This window comes from Bombus affinis, chromosome 14 (assembly GCF_024516045.1).
Source record: "Bombus affinis isolate iyBomAffi1 chromosome 14, iyBomAffi1.2, whole genome shotgun sequence".
Taxonomy (NCBI): domain Eukaryota; kingdom Metazoa; phylum Arthropoda; class Insecta; order Hymenoptera; family Apidae; genus Bombus; species Bombus affinis.
In genome coordinates this window covers 3147566-3166893 of record NC_066357.1, presented here as the reverse complement: position 1 = coordinate 3166893, position 19328 = coordinate 3147566, and the positions used below count along the sequence as shown (strand labels likewise).

The 19328-nt window shown below is 43.1% G+C and overlaps 1 protein-coding gene across 11 annotated transcripts in view; it reads left to right on the top strand.

Moving 5' to 3' along the window:
* LOC126924390 (putative aminopeptidase W07G4.4) overlaps window positions 1-16875 on the top strand; it is a 213603-nt gene extending 196728 nt beyond the window's left edge. For 9 of the 11 annotated variants that reach the window (XM_050738820.1, XM_050738822.1, XM_050738817.1 and 6 more), the window contains 7 exons: window positions 4137-4418; window positions 7172-7280; window positions 12153-12300; window positions 14068-14420; window positions 14869-15147; window positions 15220-15459; window positions 16622-16874. In XM_050738820.1, the coding sequence (XP_050594777.1) occupies window positions 4137-4418; window positions 7172-7280; window positions 12153-12300; window positions 14068-14420; window positions 14869-15147; window positions 15220-15459; window positions 16622-16663 (1453 nt within the window). In that variant the 3' untranslated portion in view covers window positions 16664-16874. Of the gene's footprint in view, window positions 1-4136; window positions 4419-7171; window positions 7281-12152; window positions 12301-14067; window positions 14421-14868; window positions 15148-15219; window positions 15460-15549; window positions 15696-16621 lie in introns of those variants that run through there. The other 2 variants (XM_050738826.1, XM_050738824.1) reach the window with 2 other exon arrangements.
* The last annotated feature ends 2453 nt before the right edge of the window (window positions 16876-19328 follow it).

The window sequence follows — 19328 nt, the reverse complement described above, 5'->3', positions numbered from 1 at the left end:
AACTTCGTACTGTAACATACGGTATTTTGAACGCCGAAATTACCGATATTACATATTTCGCATTATTTTTATTCGAAAATAGTGAGGCAAGGGCAAAATTTTTTTTTAAGTTCTTTTAAACATTTTACACAACATATTAGCATTTTAATAACTTTTTAGGAACGGTTTTCCTGTAATTAATCAAAAAGTCATTTTTACGGCTTACTATGTATAGGAATTACGTGTTAAAACTTTAAACTTTCAAGATGAATATTTCCACCTCGGTAAAGCCAGGCTCTCTGCAAATTGCATGATGCATAAATAATGTGATAAATAACGTGTCGTCAAAATTTCAAAGAAATTATAAGGAAGTCAATCTACGCTACAAATGCCTCAAATGTTAATGAAAAACTAGGTTTCCGCATGAATTCAAAAGCTATGCAGAGAAGTCAACGTGGTAACGTCGTACGATAGGTATGTTTAGATATTTGAATAGCGAGCGAGGATTCATTGAAATACACCAGTTTCTTTAATTAAATTTTGTAAAAAATTCTCTTTCATAATTATCAATTGTGGAAGCCAAATGTCGCAGCTTTATTAAATTTTTTAACGACATTAAGTATTTCAAATAAATTTTTATTATCGTATTTTTAACGTTAAAAAATATTATTGTTACTTCCATAGTGTTATACTACGTATAAATTTATCATTTATTAACTTTAACTCCATCTTCACTAACATAGTTGGCCAAGAATTACCATTCTGCAAAGTACCATATACATAGCACTTCCTGGAAGAATCACGGCTACACTGGCAACAGTGGCAACACTGTGCACCCTAGCGTTCCTGGCTGTCCATAAAAATCCTGGAGAGTGAGCATCCAGCGTGCGAAAGAAATCGATCGCGAAGACAAGAAGCCGAGGAACACAGAACAAAAGGGAAAGAAGCAGCAAGTGAACGAGGATCGATATCCAATGTGAAGCTGGCAGTGAAGGACAACGGTCGATTGGCCGTTGTTCTTTGATATTTCGATACTTTCGGTCCTTTCGGTGTCTCGCGTCGACGTCGAGAAACGTCATCTCGATTTCTTCGCGATTTTTCAATCGCCATCCAATGCGCCTTCGAATCTATTCCTTCGAAGTGGCCCAGTAACAGAAAAGAGACCATCGATCTCGAGAAGAGAACAGTCTTTCGAATTTCTCTTCCGAAAGGACGTCGGTAACAGAGCTACCATGGCGGTAGAGTCAAGGTAAGTTCATGAAGACCGTGAAACAATTCGCCACGTAGACGCTCGTGCGTTTCTGCAATCGTTGACCCGCGAGGACTCGTGCAGATTCGGAGTGGCTCGACGTCCACTCGGCTTACTTCGAGAAACTGCCACGCTTCGATTTTGCTTCTTACAGTCTTCTTAAGAAGAACGTTGTTTTATAACATTTCTTCGTCTTCTTTAACGGTTAATTGGATATTTCTTGTGGAAGAATAAGTCTCGTTCGGAACAAGTTTCGATTGAAAGTTGTTCGAGTTATCGAAACTCCGATAAAGTTTGGCGTTAAGTGACTTTTAATGAACTTCAATTTTCTTAAATTCTGTAAACGAAACTAATGTACGTTTCAATTTGATACATTTTCTATTGCAACTATGACATAACTGCATATTTTTTTGTTAAAAATACCAGTGAACTTGTCAAAAAATTACTGCCTCACCGACTCCGATGATTTTTGGCTTTGTTGCGGGGAATTATTTTGAATAACTTTTTTCTATGTATGTAACCATCGGTCATCCATAGTCTTCGAGATATTTGCTAATAGTAGTATAAAAAATTTGTTAATCTGACAACAACTGCATAACATAATAATAAATTAATTATAAGATAATAATTTTTTTCATCTTGCGTTGAGTCACAACTCGGAACATTGGTATATGTAGTTGTGATCGAGTTTTTCGCAGCAGCTGAATTTGATCCGTAAAGTATGATACGAAAATAAATAAATCGATGGTTGATGGATATCGACAGATTGCCAAGTGGCGAAAGTGTCGACTACGCTCGCGACTGTATCACAGATACGAACAGATAGCCAGGATTCAACGTGTTGGTACCGGCAGTTTCTTGCGAATATGTTGGAAACTAGGGCTGACCGACAGTTACATGTATAGGAAAAAGTTTTACAGCATTATGCCTCCGACAACATACTCAAAAATCATCGAAGTCGGTGAGGGATCTGTCAACAAGTTCACCAAAATATTTTTATTTAAGTAATAATACTTGTTTTAACATTATAACTTTATAATTGAAACTTTGAGAAAGACGTATATACTCTGTACGAAACTTCAACGAGGCTCAAGCAAATATTAATACGAATAAATAATAATACAAAATTTTAATATTTACAAGGAATAAGTATTAAATTTGAGGTATATGTAGGCGATAGAAGGTTTAAAAACTCCAGAGTATATTTAACAATATAATTTATTAAAGTATACCCTACGTGTACACTAGTCGTATAACACAACTGCTGGCTTGATTCGTGATTACGAATATATCGACGCCGGAGAAGTATCAACTTAGCTGTTACTGCTCGTGTCACTCGATAACAAAGGTTGCCTCGCTTCCCTGTTCGCTATATTTATAACCGTCAGAGTTGACAAAAGGCGTCGGGATTTTAATTTCGAAGATGTTCTCGAAAGATCCCAACGGACGCTGAACTCTCGACCTTGTTTACGAATTTTGACTTTTCGGGTAGTTGACTCGGAGGCCTATGATCACGACAAAAGCGACGGATTTTGATTAACCTTCGGTAACCGCCTAAGGTTGTCGGATCTATAATAAACTAATCTATTGGTAAACACGGTTTTTGTGTAACGGATTCACTGGACGGAAACTGTTATGAATTTTACCGTCGAGTGCCGCTACAAATTTTTTATTAAGGAATATATTTTTTACGAGATCAAAAATCTGGAGTGAAATCCACAGGGCAAAATTTCGAGTGTCAGATCATGCATACCGTCCGAATTTTCGTATATTTGTACGTGATAAATGCTCACGGCTGTTTTGAGCGGTGTGAAGCGCGGCTATAGATAGGTAACGAAGACAAAAGCATACGAGTTGCTGCACGATCTAACACCTCCGCCCCTGAGGGGTCGAGTTGCTTTCGCGAACTTGCGTGAAGATGCCCCTGCCTCCTTCGATGTGGTCGCGAGTCTGCGAAAATAAGCCAAAGGAAACTTTCCTTCGACGCGTGTAACTGCACCACGTGGGATTCGAAAATTCTTAGAAAAACTCGTACGAAATTTCCTCCGACGTAATACCAGTTCAAGCGGAGTTTCTCAACTCATTCAACTTTTCGTTAAAAGAGACTCGAGATGAGGGTGTTTAACGTTTTTCGGAAAATTGAGATTTTGTATAGAGTTTCGAGAAAGGAGGAAACGATAAAGAGATGGTGGATTTAACATTTAAGGGGGAGATGTTCGAACTGAAAGTTGATGGCATACGATAGATCTCGAATCGAAGAACGAAACTATGGCCATTTCTAAAATGGCGAGATTTATGTGTTTTTTAAGTTGCTGTTGTCTCTGAACTCACAGTAATAAAGAAATTCTATTTAAACATAAAAGTCTCTCATTCGTTATACAAGAGATACATTCTGATTTTATTACGTCAAATGACCCGCAACTCTCAAACGAAGAGAACCTTATCTCTAGAATTACCAATTCCAAGAGAACAGCTGCATCAAGATTCAAACAGCGATCTTTCCTGTGTCGTGTAATTGAGTCACTCACAGCGTGGATAGATTTCCATTCTTAAGTCTAAAGCTCGGAATACCGCCTATACCGTCTTTGCAATTAAACAGACTTTATATTCCAACCGAAACGTCAAAGATTTTCGCCAAATCTGATCTGTCCTCCTAAAATAATTCCATCCACGTCCAAATCTCTCATTAGGGTAAGATTTGATCTTCCATTTTCTCCGGAGTAGCTGTTGGGCTAGCCTCTTGCGTCAATTGTGTCAGAATGAAAACGATCGAGAGACCACACGTCGATGGTGGTCGATTGTTTAAGACTTATGACGGGATACATCGTTGACAAATAATCACTCGGAAAGCCCGGGGGCACGACAATTAGCGGAGAGCAAGGCTAACAAGGATAATGATTCGTTTCAGATGGATGCCGTGTCAGCTGAAAATCGAGCCGAACATCTGCAGCTGCGACTACGATGGTATAATCCTGGTGTCGGGCTGCGCGCCGGGGTTCGATGAGCCTGAGCCGTTCAAAACGGTGCTGTTCAGCGCTGCCCAGATCGATTCCGCTCTGGGCGTGATCGGTGCGGTTTTGTCCATCAATTTGCCCGCGAAAAGGCTCATTTACAGTCCGACCGGGCCGCTCAACATGGATTACCATGACGTTCGCAGCTTCGCCGAGGCGGCCACTAAAGGCGTCAAAAGGTAGTATCGAATAAATATCTTTTTAATAAGAGATATTCTTAGTAGGATTTTTTAGGCTAATCTGAGTTGGATTGCGCGTGGGATTGATCAGACTTGGTAGTGTATATTTGTCAGTAATTTCCCGCGAAAGGGAAAAAGGAACAAGCGGATTACCCAGAGCTAATCACCACGTAATTGCTTATTAATTGCACGGCTTAATTGGTGCGGGAGATCAAAGTGCAGGCTCATTAGACGAACTCGGATTACACGATTGTTGAATAACGAAGGAGGTTTCGCGTGGGATAACGCGGTTAACTTTGCCTTCCCGTGGGCACGGCTGTCCGATCGGGACCGAAATGTTTGCTCGCGGCGAAAAAGGATGGTGCATCGCCGAGAGAAGCTGGTTAATCGAATTGACCGACAAACCATCGCCTAACGAGCCGCGTGAATTTTCAGATTACAAGTTTGACTATATATAGGAGAGGACGTCCGCTCACATGTGCCGTTTGATATTACTACCTTCAACTTCCTATCCTAATTATTCAACTATTCTAACAATTTCCGTAATTATCGAACGGTCGAACTACTTTTAAAAAAAAAGAGAAAGTTCCTCATTTTTTTCTTTTTTTTTTTCAAATGACAGCGTTACGAGCTTTACTTCTATTAAATGATCTTTGATTTACAATCTCGATAATCCCTGTGGATTTTCAAACGACCTTCGACTGTCAATGACGCGACTTTTATGATACTTTGAGTGTCAATGACATGTTCTCGATGATACCGCGGATATCAATAACGCGACGTGAACTTTCGTGATTTTTAGCCGTTAGTACGACTTCATTGGCCTTGTAATAACCTTGTAAACGTGATACGACCTCGATGATCCCTACTAACCTTCAAACAACGCCAACTACCAATAACACGAAATTTCGAGATATCTGGCTAGGTCTTCATCGTGTTAATCCCCGCAGAATTGGTCGAAAGCGGAGTAGCGTTCACACCTATCTCGATTGGAAGGTTCTCTCGTTTCATATGATGGATGTCCTCCAGGAGGAAAGATAAATAGAGCTGTTGAATATTTATAAGAACATACACGGAATAGGTAGCCGCCGAGCCCGGGTGGAAGGGTTGTTCGTGCACGGTCGGCTGAATGATTCATCGGATCTATCAGTTTTTAACGGAGGATCGACCCTGTCTATTTATGGCGATGGCACGCTTGATTCGCGACTGTCTCTCGCTTAATAAATACGGAATGAAGCGAAGCTGTGGGACGAGAGATAAATATTCATGATCGAGGGTGCACCAAGATAACAGTTTCTCTCCCCGAGCCGCCTTTTACTGTCGCGCTTAATACGCCGGAAGCGGAATAAACGTCGAACGCGCCGAGGTTCGACGAACGTTGATAGGTTCTTTGCGATAACACCCAGTTTTCTTGGTTAGAAAAGGGATAACCGTTTGTCAAACGGTGTCGATTAAACGGCCATCGAAGATTGGAGTCTGACCGCGAGCGGAAATAGAAGATACAAGCGGAAGACGGTAAGGAAATAGCAAAAGAACAAGATAAATGCGTTTAGAAAGGAGGATCAAACAACCCAGAGCAATGTAGAAACTTTTAACGAATACCGTAGTTATGGAAGGGATTTCACACGTTTCAGAAAATTGACACTGTGCTCGAAATTTATAAGAGAAAAGGGATCGATGTCGTTAATATAGTAGAACCCTTTTTTATGAATTGGAGTTTCAATATACAGAATGGTGTTATAACTTCGAAGTAATTGAAAATGGAATAAAATTTAATTAGCCAAAATTTAATAATTTTAAGTGGCGAATAAAATGGAAACGTTTATAAAAATTTAATGTCTCTGTATTTTTTTTAACTGAACTATTATTCTTTCATATATCTCTATACAAACGTGCTGGCGTCCGTAGATAGGTATATTAATTCGGCCCGCTATTCACGACTCCCCTAATTTTTCAACGACTTTCCCTTCTCAATTCGAGGCGATTAATCAAGCAATTCCACTATGAGAAATCTTGAGCATCGCTCGATCTCGTAAGATAGGGTCTGGTAATCGCGCGGGCGCGAAGGAAGTGAAATTCCACGCGAGCCAAGCGTCCCGAAATTCGGTTGAAAAATGAAATTCCACGAGCTGACACTAGAAACGCCGCGAGGACTGTCACGTGGGATTCCGCGTGCACATTGACGACACTCGCGAGCGTGACAGCTGAAATACCGCAGCGAAACGAGGAGGAAAGAATAACTTTCAACCGATATTGGTCACGATTCCTTGATTTTGAATGACACCGTTCCGAAGTTTAAACGCGTCGAACAAAAGACACGATTTCAGGGGAGGAAATTGTGTTTTGGAGAGAGCATGACTCGCAATAGGGTGAAATATTGGATACGTACACATTTTATACGTAGAAACGCGAGCTCGATATTTTCCTCTGTATTTTTTCTATTTAATATTCGTCAGCTCAACAGTTTTTAAATGTTTTTAAGTTGAAAGCAACGATGGTTTGACAATACGAAATTTATCGCGGGTTATTCCTATTCCATGCAATTGATTTCAATCATGGTTTAATGATTATTAAAATCGATCCTGATTTCTCATTTTGCTGTCAAGATTGACATTGATATATTATTTCCTTTTTCGTTTCCGAAGATAATGGAATCGGGTTAATTTTACTTTCGACCGACCGTGTACTGCCTTCCGTTTTCCCTTTATTTTCTCGTTCGACTGTTTATTAAACGAGAATTCATGTTTAAACAGAGCGTTGAAGGCTGGCGTCAGGTGTCCGCTGCTTGCGCTTCTACCAGACATCCGCTTCGAGAACGTCGAGCTGGTCACGCTTCTTGGAGCTCTAGAAGGCCTCTACGTAGTAAGTACTCGACGTTAGTTCACTCGAATAGCCAAATTGAACGCTCAAAATACCGTGAACGATCGCTTTCCTCGGTCGCGTGTCTTTATCAAATATTGAAATCGCGTTGGTCAGAGAACTACCGAAAACAATTTTAACCAGTTACAAACGAGACAATCGGACGAGAAGTAGAGACTCTCTGCCTACGTTCGTCGGTGTTGGAGCGTATCGATGAACCAAAGTAGAGAGTGGTAAAGGGGGAGTAAAAAGGGGGAAACGACGGAAACTGACTGGAGCATGACAGATCGAACAGCTCCCGGAAGAAAGTGGAGCAACCGAAGATTAGTAACGTCAACGTTGCTGATAAACGCGCGCCGCTCAATTGTAGGCAACACGGCTGGTTAAAGCGTTTCCCAGATAGTCGGTCGAATTGTGGTCACTGCCGCGCCATTTAAACCAATCAAACAGAGACAACACAGGCCGCTGGCGTGCGGACTACGCTCGCAGAATAGGAAGCCTGTGGCCTGTGTTTGAAAGGAATTCAGCTTCCCGTGTTTCAACCTGGTCCCGGGTTTGATTGGCTGGTCGACTCCCGTTCGCTAAACCGACCTAAATCCATCGTCACATTCTCGTGGATTGGCAAGGATCGAATGAATTCAGCCGATCCTTCTGACATCTTAATCCATAACCAACGGCACCGTACGCTCAGTCATCGAAAACCAGTGAGACAGTAATACTTGCTGCGCAACTCTTGTTCCAAATGCTCTGTTAGTCTCTGGATAAACGATTGATCCTGGTCTTGGTACAACTCCACTAAGTGAACGTTCTAGATTACCTCGTTATCCCCTCGATGGTAGACGTTAATTACACGCCGGAAAGCAATTTCGCTGAAAAGTTTCGTTTCTGATTTATTTACGACCATCGAGTGTAACCCGTAGAAAATCAATTGGCCGGTCAAGGTCGTCTCTCCTCCATTCCTTAATAATCGCTGTTTTCCGGTACTTCGTAACTATGCTTTTCCACGCGTGATTCTAGATGTCAGCTCGAGGATGGTTCTCCGTGGATGATGGGAAGATCCCAGATAGTCGTCTGGTTACTAGAGCGAATAAAATCCTAAGCGTTTCCGGTTCGACGACATTTTGAGTAAACAGCAGCGCGTGACAGGTATCAGCTCCGAAACGCGCGGTCAACAGAGCTATTAAACAACACCCGTCAGCGGCAGTGGCAACGCGAGCTGCGGATGATGGATAAGTGTGTCTTACGAGTCCCCATTGTTCATCGATGTCTTCCCAGGTTGCGAAACTACGCTTGATTACAGCTTCGTTCTCACAAGCACATGATATACCTGACAATCGGAATTACGATCGGAAACGAGCCGTGTTCTGTACCAGAATTGCCTGTTTGACATTGGTCAATCGTATCGGCGCGGTATCTTGCCTGCGAAATTATCGATAACGCCACACGGAGACAAGATTAATTAGCAGGGAAAACTGATACTGCTGATATTTGGGTTAACATGCTGCTTCGTTATCCTTAGAAATTACATACACGCATTTAAATCCTTTCTAATGCGGGTTTAATTAAAATCAACGTAAATTCAATCTTGAAATGTCCCACAAAATACATATGCGATATTGTTCTAGAAATTTTTGTCCGACCTGCCTGTGAAAAGATAAAAAGGTCGAGCTATAAACCAGATTTAATACCACGTAAAACCCGGTTAGGACAATTAAAAATAATTATAAAATAGAGTCCAGAGAACAAGATAAAACTCTGAATACTGACTCGGAGACTAAATCGCTCATACATTTGCACGAACATAATCTCTTTTTCACCAACGTTCGCCCAGAACATTGAGTGGCCATGCGCTATTCACTCCCTTTCAATCCTAATCTCAAATGCACCTCTTGCCACGCGTTTCTAACGCTCGAAACTTGGTTATTCGCTAATGCCCGCTGTACACACAGTTACACCGAATTCCCGTTTCTGTATCAGTTCCACTTAATACCATTTAATCGCATTAGAAAATTAACAGCCGCTCTTTTCAAATTCCAAACATACCGCTCGCGTGGCTAGCCATCCGCCAGCAAACCAGGTGCCAAAAAAGATTATCTCTTTCTCAAAAACGTAGCACCTCGTCCTGTCGACGTTATACGCTCCTTGTTTCGGATACAACTGCCTAGAGACTTTCGTCCCTTATCTCCGAAACGAAACTCGTATCTCCATTGCTATTGCAGCTTTAAGCAACGAACACAGGAAGTAAGAAGCACCACGCACCTTCTTCGGCCAAAGTAGGGGAAAACGGTATAAGACGTTGAAGGGGTAACGTAGTAGGGAGTTTCGTCTTGCCAAGAGTAGTGGATGCTTGGCGTTCCTAAATCCAGGCGGCCGGCAAGGCGACCTAATTAGCGAAATACTCGAGGGTCCAGGCTCTGTGTGTCTGGGCCATCGACGCGTAGCTCGTTCCTTCTTTCGTCGGCCCGCACTTCCTCCGTCGTTTAGCCATCCTCCTGAGGCGGGTCTCGCGAATACGGAGCATCGTTTTCCAAATACCGGAAGACGCCCTCGGAATTCCGACGCCGCGTAATCGGAACGCCGTTGTGAACGTCGTCTCTTCGTTTCGTCGCTTCCGTACCCTGAGGTACTTCCGTTTCTCATCCTCTCGACACTTTCACCCTTCTTCTTGTAGAACGTCTCGTTCCTTTGCTCTTCTTCTCGTAGAAGTTCTCTCACCCTTCCTCTCCCACCCTCTTTCTCTCGTTTTGCTGTGACTCGTTTTTATTTCTGTCCTCCCTCGTTTATCGCTTCGTGGTTCCTTTAATTCGCTTTTTTCGGATATTTGATTAGCGTTTTTGTCAGAAAGCTCGTTTTCGTCGACGGAGATCAGGAGACGGTCAGCGACAAGATTAAAATAGCTGCAGGTACTTTAACCCCGGTTCGAATATTACTTGTCTTTCGGTGCTCCCGGAATTTTAGATGCTTCGATTGAAATTCCCGGGTTCTTTTAAACATTCGGAATTTCGCCGTTATTGATCTTGAGACATGCCGTGAAATTATCTACGTGTCGCTCTAGACGAATTTTATCCTTTCGACGAGATATTACAAGGAACAAAAAATAAGCAGAAGCGACGCGATAATCAGAGAGTATCTCAGAAAAATTGTAGATATTCGATTGGAGTGTAAGTTAAAGGAAAAGCATAACAGATAGAAAATGTGTAATTAAAAAATTATCTGTCGTGGTTCTCTCAGTGAATTGGTTTTCCGATCGGAATTTTCCGAAAAGAAATTTTATTTCCAATTTTCCAAAAGAACTAAAACAATAATGGAAATGAATCAGATATTTATAACGTTTTAACAAAGTTCGAGCTCGACGAGAAAGAAATTCTTCGATAGAAAGCATATGTGGCGGACGAGAGATTGGAAATTAAATATTAACCGGTAAATCTGACGCGAGGGATCTACATTCGCTAACAAGTTGGAGAAATGGAAACACTGTTCGCGATGTATTAACAGCCTAATCTGTTACATAACGTTGCCTCGATTTCAAGCTCTCGCAGGATATCGCCAACATGTATATACTCGTAAACTATTCACCTACTTCGAAATAATAGCTATCGGGTAGGCAGACACGCGGCTCCGATACGAGCAGCGAATACATTAACGCGGAACTATGCCGGGCGTTCGGATAACGAAGACGAGAAACCATCTTCCATGCTGAAACTTGCCTCGTGCCATGATGAAAGAAACAGGCGTTCGAGGAAAGAGCGAGGATTAAAAGTAATGCTAAATATGGCGATTTTTAAAGAGCAGAACGGTCAGAAAGAGCTGAGAAAGGGGAGAGAAAACGAAGGAGGAAAACAAGCTCTCAATGGGTCGAGGAGCGAAATGTTAAGGGGATTAATTCGAGAACTTTCGAACGAAACATACGTGTTCCGTGGCCAGCCCGCTTATAAATCGAGCGATCCACTAAGAGGATTATCCGCTTTAATATTTTCCGCGTGGAGAAACAAAGGCAGCTAAGAAGCTGCGTTAGAAACCGAACACGGGCAGCGTGTCTACGTTGCGAAAACTGGTTCTCTCTGGCTAGTGAAATATTCCGCAGGAACTGACGTCTTCGTTGGCGCTCCACCAACTTCTTAACCGCTTATCTTGTTTCAACGTGAACGTTGACCTCTTTGATCCGTGTCAGATGTCTCGTAGGATCAACTTTTTTTACGACGGAATTTGTGTAGTTAAAGGAAGCTCGAGGGATTGAGACGATGGTCTCGTTCCTGTTAATGATTTATGGTACACGGGTTCTAAGGGGATGATATTTTAGCAAAACGGCTGTTGCATCCTTTTTTCACGCTACAGAAAATTCGCCGTCACTTGGACATCGTGTCTAGCCTCTTGGGGTTAATTCCATATCGATTTTTCAGTCCAGACAAGCTTTCTTCGGTACGCCCGCTTTCTTCTTAGTAATTGATGGTATTTCTGTTTCCGTTAACTCCGTTTCTTCCAATTTAGTACAGAAAACAGGCTCGAACAGAAGCTTAGAAGATTTCAAGCGATTGGTTTACAGGATTTCCGTCTCCACGGTCGTCGTTCATTCGAATACGTCCACGACCTATTTTTTTTATTTCCATCTATTCCGCAGCTACGATAAAATTATCATATCGAGCTGTGACTGGCGTAAGTTGTAAATTGGTCATCGATCCGTTTATGTCCCTGACCTTTCAAACAAACCTGCCGATAATTCTATCAATATCACCATCATCCTTCCATTCGCCAGTCAAACCAAAGCTGCAGAGTTCGATAATAAGGAAACTTGTTAATCCTTCAAAGACCCTATTCAAAGTTGATTGGTAATGATACTTTCTGTAACCACGAAATCGCTTTGCCGGTTCTGTGCAGCCGTTGGAGGTTCGAGAAACATGTCCAGACCGATGCTACAAGGCGTGTCAACTGGCCGTATGGAGTCCGATTTGCAGTAAAAAGCTTCAGGGTATCGTGAAGTTGGCCTCGGCGCTCGAGAGCGGAAGATACGTGGCGAGGGACATCGGTAAGTCGTTGCCTGGGCCGAGAGAGATTCCTGCTACTTTATCGAGCGCACTGGCCGAAGAATGGCCCCGCCGACTTCCGTTTCGCGGACTTCCCTTGGAGAAATAGGACGTAGGAGAAGAAGGAAAAATCGCTGGCGGCTGACAACTCGTTTGGAGTAACTGGTCGAGCGTGAATCTTCGTGTTCGTACCTTTCAGCAAAGTCCCTCTGGGGGCCATTTTAATATTCAAACATTTAAACATTATCGGTGCTCTTTATTTTAAAGGGACTGACTCGAAATGGATTCCTCGGTGGAATTTCTTGCCTCGTCCCTGGACAACGTTGATCGTCCTCTGGTTTACTCTGGGACGTTGACGACGGAACATTTTTCAGAGGCCATCGCCCGAATACTTTTTCCTCGACATAGACGCAGCGATTCGACATTTTATTCGCGTTCCTCGCGGTCGGGGGAATGTAAATTTCAGGCTGTTCCACTTGCTCGTTCTCCCCAAGAATCTCGGGCGTTTAATTAAGCGAGAAAAAGTTGCGTATATACGTTTTCGCGCGACGTTACGCCGGCGCCGATGCACTTTCCCTCCAATGTTTAAAATACCAGGCCGTACTTCCACCCTGGACGCTCGAGAAACAATTACTGCCGTTTTCAGTTTTCAGTTGATTATTCGCCTGAATTTTTTCTCCTCGCCTCGTTCGCTGACCGTTCGCTTCCAACTACGTGGATCGTATTAATTTCTCGTTGCTAAAAAACTATGGGTCCGAAAAAATTCTATATCCGATGGAAGAAACGTGTCGCGTAAAAATTTTAAACGGAATTCCCGGTAATCTACTGTTCAAGTCTCTCTCGTGCCTCTGTTAACGTAAAATAATATTAGAGGTGACAAAAACGTTGATCCGTTTGGCTGAAATAATACTCACAGAGAATAGGCCGATTATTAAAGGAAGAAAAAAATCGGTCGTAGTCGCACTGTTCGACCAGCAAATAGAAAGGAACGCGCGTATTTTTTGATGATCTTTAACGGGCGAATTATTCCGTAGATTAAGCGTAATGTTACTTTTAATACGATATTAACTCTTTGTGAAACTACAGACAAAAGAAATGGGAACGAGGGTTTCTCAAGTACTCCGTAGATTCAAAAAGCCAAAATCTCGTCGCTCGTTAGACTCTTTCTCGTTTTACCATCTCTTTTTTATACCGCTGGAGTGTATGGCCTGGCTAGAAGAATCTACTCGCGTCATTGAGGGAGTTTCGAAGCGTGTAGAACGACCTGCATTGCTTCTACTTTGCAGAGTGCACCAGCATTCGCAATCGTTTTTAACCTTGCCGGCCCTTTTTCAATAAAATCTTCTGTAGAAGCTCCGAGGGAAGCAGCGCGGTAATTGGTCGGACGTGTAAATCTCTAGAAATTTAAGAGACAATACTCCGTCATATCTATATTTCAGCTTTGCACTCGGCAAAGTGGCGAGAACTCATGTCTACAAACCTCGTAAGAAAATAAACCTTGTGTTGCACTTCCGACCGTGTCGTTGACTCGCCCTCCTCTCTACTTTCCATACCAACAATGATTATCCCTCGCGTGTATCCCATAACAGAGTAGACACTTTCAAGAAATTACCACCCAAAGTTCAACCCTATTACGCCCTAATTTCCTCAACAGCTCGATCTTTCTCATTTCCGAACGTAAAATCGTCCCAATAACACCGCTTCGAATTAGCCCGGATGATAGCTCGAAATCTCATTTCCTACGCTAATTTCACGCGATTTGCCTGCAGGTGGCGCAGATCCCGAAAGAATGGCACCCCCAAGAGTCGAAGAGTACCTTGCGGAGTTGTTCTGCGGTACAAACGTGACGATGCAGGTTGTATCCGACCAGGAAACTCTGCTGCAGGAATATCCTCTGTTCGCGTGCGTGAACCGTGCAGCCTCCATGATACCCCGACACGCGGGTAGAATTATCTTTCTGACTTATGAGCCGCCTAATCCTGCCTGCATCCTGGAAACGGTTATGCTTGTGGCTAAGGGTGTCACTTACGATACCGGCGGCACCGACCTTAAGGTCGGCGGCTCGATGTTCGGCATGTCGAGGGACAAATGCGGAGCAGCAGCGTGCGCTGGATTCATGCAGGTGCTTCGCTATAACAGATTGTTCGTTCATGCGTTTAAACGCTGCGGTATCAAAGTGAAACGTTTGATAGTTCGTAAAAGGCTTCCCTGCGCTTCCTATTTCGCTTTGTTGCAACTTTTTCCAATCGTATTCGAAGGTTGTTAACCGATTCGGCCGGAGGTGGCTAGTGAAATTATAGACAGTATCGGGCGTAATCTATAGGAGGGATTTAACTCGAGCGTTTCATTTTACGATGATTAAACCGACAATTTGGTCGATATGATTATGAGCACGGTTCTGCGATCGGGATAATCAATGGTACAACTGTGCCATGTAATTTGTATTTCCTAATGCCTAATCGAGACAGTAAGAAGATTAAAAGAGAGCGCATAGTCTCGTTAACTGCTAAAAGTATTATACGTTTGGTATGTTTATGAAAGTAGCCGTAGGAAGGATTTGATGTTGACAGGTGGTGAATTTGCTGCAACCACCGACGGTGAAGGCTGTGGTGGCTCTGTGCGTGGTACGGAACAGCATCGGTGAGAATTCCTACGTCGCCGACGAGGTGATCACCGCTAAGTCCGGCGTCAGGGTACGTGTCTCGAATACGGACGCGGATGGTCGCTTGGCTATGGCCGATGCTCTCTGTCACATGAAAGAAATGGCCCTGTGCTCGGTTAATCCGCATATTTTCACTGTCGCGACGCTAACAAACCACGCGATGCTCACCGTCGGTCGCGGATACTCGGTAAGCGTTTCTGAAATAACGAACTTCAAAATCGTCCCATTGTGATATAAATTATTGTACTATTTACTCCAGATCGCTATGGACAATGCAGTGGCGCGTTTAGTCAGCAACGCCGAGAAACTCCAAGCTTCCGGGGAGACAATGGGCGATCCATTCGAGATATCAAGGATACGAAGAGAGGACTTCCACTTCCACGAAGGTCGAACGGAAGGCGACGATATTTACCAAGCGCCGCCTAAAGGCAGTAGCGTGACGAACAGAGGACACCAAAATCCATCCGCCTTTTTAATCATGGCTTCCGGCCTGGATAAGGTAAAATATATTTTAGAACCTATTAAGTGAGAAATTTATCTCGTTTCTTAGACGTGAAGAATCGCAACTTTTAACACGGCACTCGATCAGAAACAGCTCTGAAATACCTTCACTTGGACATCGCCTGGAGCGCTGGCGATTTTCCCGAATCTCCAACAGGTGCTCCAGTTCTGACGTTGGCCAAACGGTTCCTCTTTCGTGACGTTTCTTTCGGGAAAGCCAGCCAGACAGAAGCCTAGCCCGTGGAAATTTATACTTAAACTTAATTTTACAGGCTTCCCGCTGAACTAGCCAGTCGATGATCTGAAACTGACGCAGTTGTATCTATATCAGTACGACAGAGAAACATGTGGCGTGTCCCAGTTTTGTTAGTACATTTTATAGGTCACGATAGGGAATAAATATCATCTAATCATAGCTGTCTTTGGAAGCATCGTTAAAGAGTTATAAATTATATAATATAATTTATGTCTAGTAGTGGTCAGAGGGCATCATAATACTTCTACGACCACAGTTACGCAACTCCACTTCAAAATGTTCGCTATTCCTGTCAATACAAGATTGGCAGCGGCAAAAGACTGAATTTGTTACTCTTTGAAGTTCTCATTTATTGCTCGTCAAAGTTACTTCGTGATATTATCACGATACCTTCTGACTACTACTAGATGTAATGGTTCTTGATCTATTCGTATTTTGCACCGTAGCAACGCACGTTCGTTACCGATCATTTTCTACGTCGTTCTTTTGTTGTAACATTTTAACGATGCTTCCAGTGACACATATTTTTCTTACGTTGATCTATAGAATATACTGACAGCGTTTGGCTAAGAAAGAAACTGCAATCTGTATAGTAGGTACAGGTAATAACTACGATAATCGGAGGCTTAAACGAGGGGATAAATAACCGCCAAGCCTGATCTTCTTTCACTAGACTCAGATAATCAGTCTCGTGCTAATCCATGACCGATTAAACTTACCATTCTACGAAATTAATCTCATTTCCTCACGCGATGGTTATATTTAACTAGTATTATTCAATAAGTTACCGCAGTCCTATAACACGGTATTTGAAGAGGTATCGTGTTAACATCGTTTTTAAACCAATATCCGTCGGCAAGCAATTTTATACACACCTACATATCTCACGCTTTTCCCTCTTTAGGATGGCGGAATGAATTTTTTATGGGCGATCAGCTTAACATAAGTACCGCGAGGAGGCATTAATGGCAGATTAAAAAGCTTTTCCATTACAATGACGTTTAAAGCCTCATTTAGCCGGCCTATCCCCCTTCGGCCCGCCTCGTTCGACCACTCGTTCTCACCCCCTCGTATCGATTGCAGCACGGAGCCTGTAGCTGTTCTCCCTTAAAATACACGCACATCGACATATTCGCACATGTGCCCGATCCTCACCACCTACCCTACAGCGGTAACCCCGTCCTGGCTCTAGCCTACTGCTACTTAATCCAAGGCAAATGTCTCACCGTACGAAACGACCTGCCCTTCGAGATGCAATACGTCTGCGAGGTGGATTGCAAACCCGTGTGCCTTCAACCCTGTCAACCATGTTATCCACCGTGCCGTGCTGCATGCGATGTGAAGATATGTCCTCCACCAAGCTGTTCCTGTTGTCCTCCGTGCACTCAACCCTGTGATCCATGTTGTCCTCCAGCTTGTCCACCTGCTCCTTGTGCACCTTGTCCACCTTGTCCACCGTGCGGGCAAAACGTAACCATCGTCGAACCCGTCTGCAGACCGAACGTTCCGAAATGTGTTAACTGAAATAACTGTTTTGTAATAAAGTTTTATTTTCGAATAAATTTTCTACGTGATGTTTTTTTTATTCTGGACTAAATGAATTTTGATAGATGTTGTTTCGATACGAATGTCGAATGAGAAATATAGGATGCGAAATGTGTTACTGGTAACATGTAGGTAAGGAAGGAAGTTTGAAATATCTACAGATTAAAAGTAGTCGATAATGTCTTCGCAACTAGTTACCTTTTAGCATTAGCGAGTACCTTCAATCAGTGCCAGATATCGATTGTAGGTAAAGTAAATTTCTATTACCTACTAGAAATAAAGTAGATAGCGATCAACGAAGATTTTACAGGAATCTGTAATACAATGTTTCGAACCAGTTACCGTATCCGTGGTAACGATAAGGAACTGATTGTATTTTCTCCATAAATTATCCAATAAATTAAAAAAGCAATATGTACCACATGTATGTATATTACACAAATAGACAAGTTTAGCAACTAGCGACGATTCTAAACCGGTGTCTATCAGAAAACTCGGAAATCACGCATGTTCCTCGCGATCCTAGGAAAATGTCACAACATATGCCGATAATAATTCTTGTCTGCCGTCGCGTGTCCTATCTGTGGAATGCGATCTAAACGGGCACGAGCTAGACAGGAATCATCGAACTTTCCAGACTGTCGATTACTACCTTGTGACAAAGCGCGTTTCGCTCGCTGGTCAAAACGCGGGACAGTGGCGATAACGCGTGCCGGTATTGTTCAGGTGAGTCTCCTATCGAGAAGTCGATCGTCCAGTTCAGATAAAACTGATAAGAACTACAAGCCCTGTATCGATAAACGAAACTGTAATATCGACCGGCTTGATTGCTAAATTAAACCTTATCTTTGAGAAAGCTTGGAAACACGTGACATTCGCGATAGAAATCGTAAATTTTTCTTGGAACTTGGATTGCTGTCGTTTGTGCAACTGGTGCAACCTCTTCTACAATTACACCGGAACAAACATATTTTTCATCGAGATGACGAATAAGCAGGATGTAGAGGGAAGAGCGTAGCAGGTGCAGTTTTGATGAATTAGCGTGGCTAATTGAAAGCAGAAGTCATCGTTCGAAGTCGCTGAACGCTGTGTTTTGACGGCGCGGCGGTGTAACACGCGGCGCGGTCTGAAACGAGCAGGAGAATAACGTGGAAGGGAAACTTAATTACGGCCACGTCCTTTCTTAATTAAGAGAAAATGTTTGGCGTATCTCGGCGAGATTACCGTGTACGAGTCAAGCTTCCGTTTGCGCTACCTGCTCGCCTGCTCTCTCACGATCGAAAGCCCGATCCAAAACTAATTCTTCCATTCTTTCCACGCGAACGACCGTGCCCGTCGGAGTACCCGTGTCTCCGTTCCTTTTCACCGCCTCGATATATCGGCAGTGTTTGCACAGCGCACACGCGTGTATCCCAACGTTTCGCTTCTTCTTGCCGGATTAACAGATTATCTCCATTGTCGCGTATCGATTCGCATTGGTACTTGAAATTCGTCCGTCTCTATTAGTTTTTCATGGTTCGATGCGAGAAAAGAGAATCAAAGTTGGATGAATGAGAAAACAGAGCACGTGCTTCGAAGTTGAAAAGTATGAACGTGACTCTCTCAAGATACATGCGTGTACACTTCTGTGCATAAATCACCGGACATTTACTATATCTACATATCTGAGATATACGAATATGTAAACTTTGGAAAACTAATTATCCATCTATTTAAGAAGTAAGAAAATGTTTGATAACCTATGGAAAAGAATACACGATACAAAGGTTAAATTAAAATCTACCAAGGATCGATACGACGATCATCGGCAAAGGACCAAGCTCCCTTTCGAATACGAGCGGAGGAAACGGCGAGTTCGTCCGGGACAAGATCGAGGCATCGTCCGTCCGATCCATGTTCATTCTCACCGTTGAAGCGTGCGATCGTCGGCCTCGCGCGGGCTCACGCCGCAAGGGACGAGGAGACACGCGAAAACGTCGGCCACGGCGGGAAGACGGCTAGCATATAGCCTCGGGCCGGTAAACATGGTGGCACCGGTGGCATTATCGGCGCACACAACGCTGCAC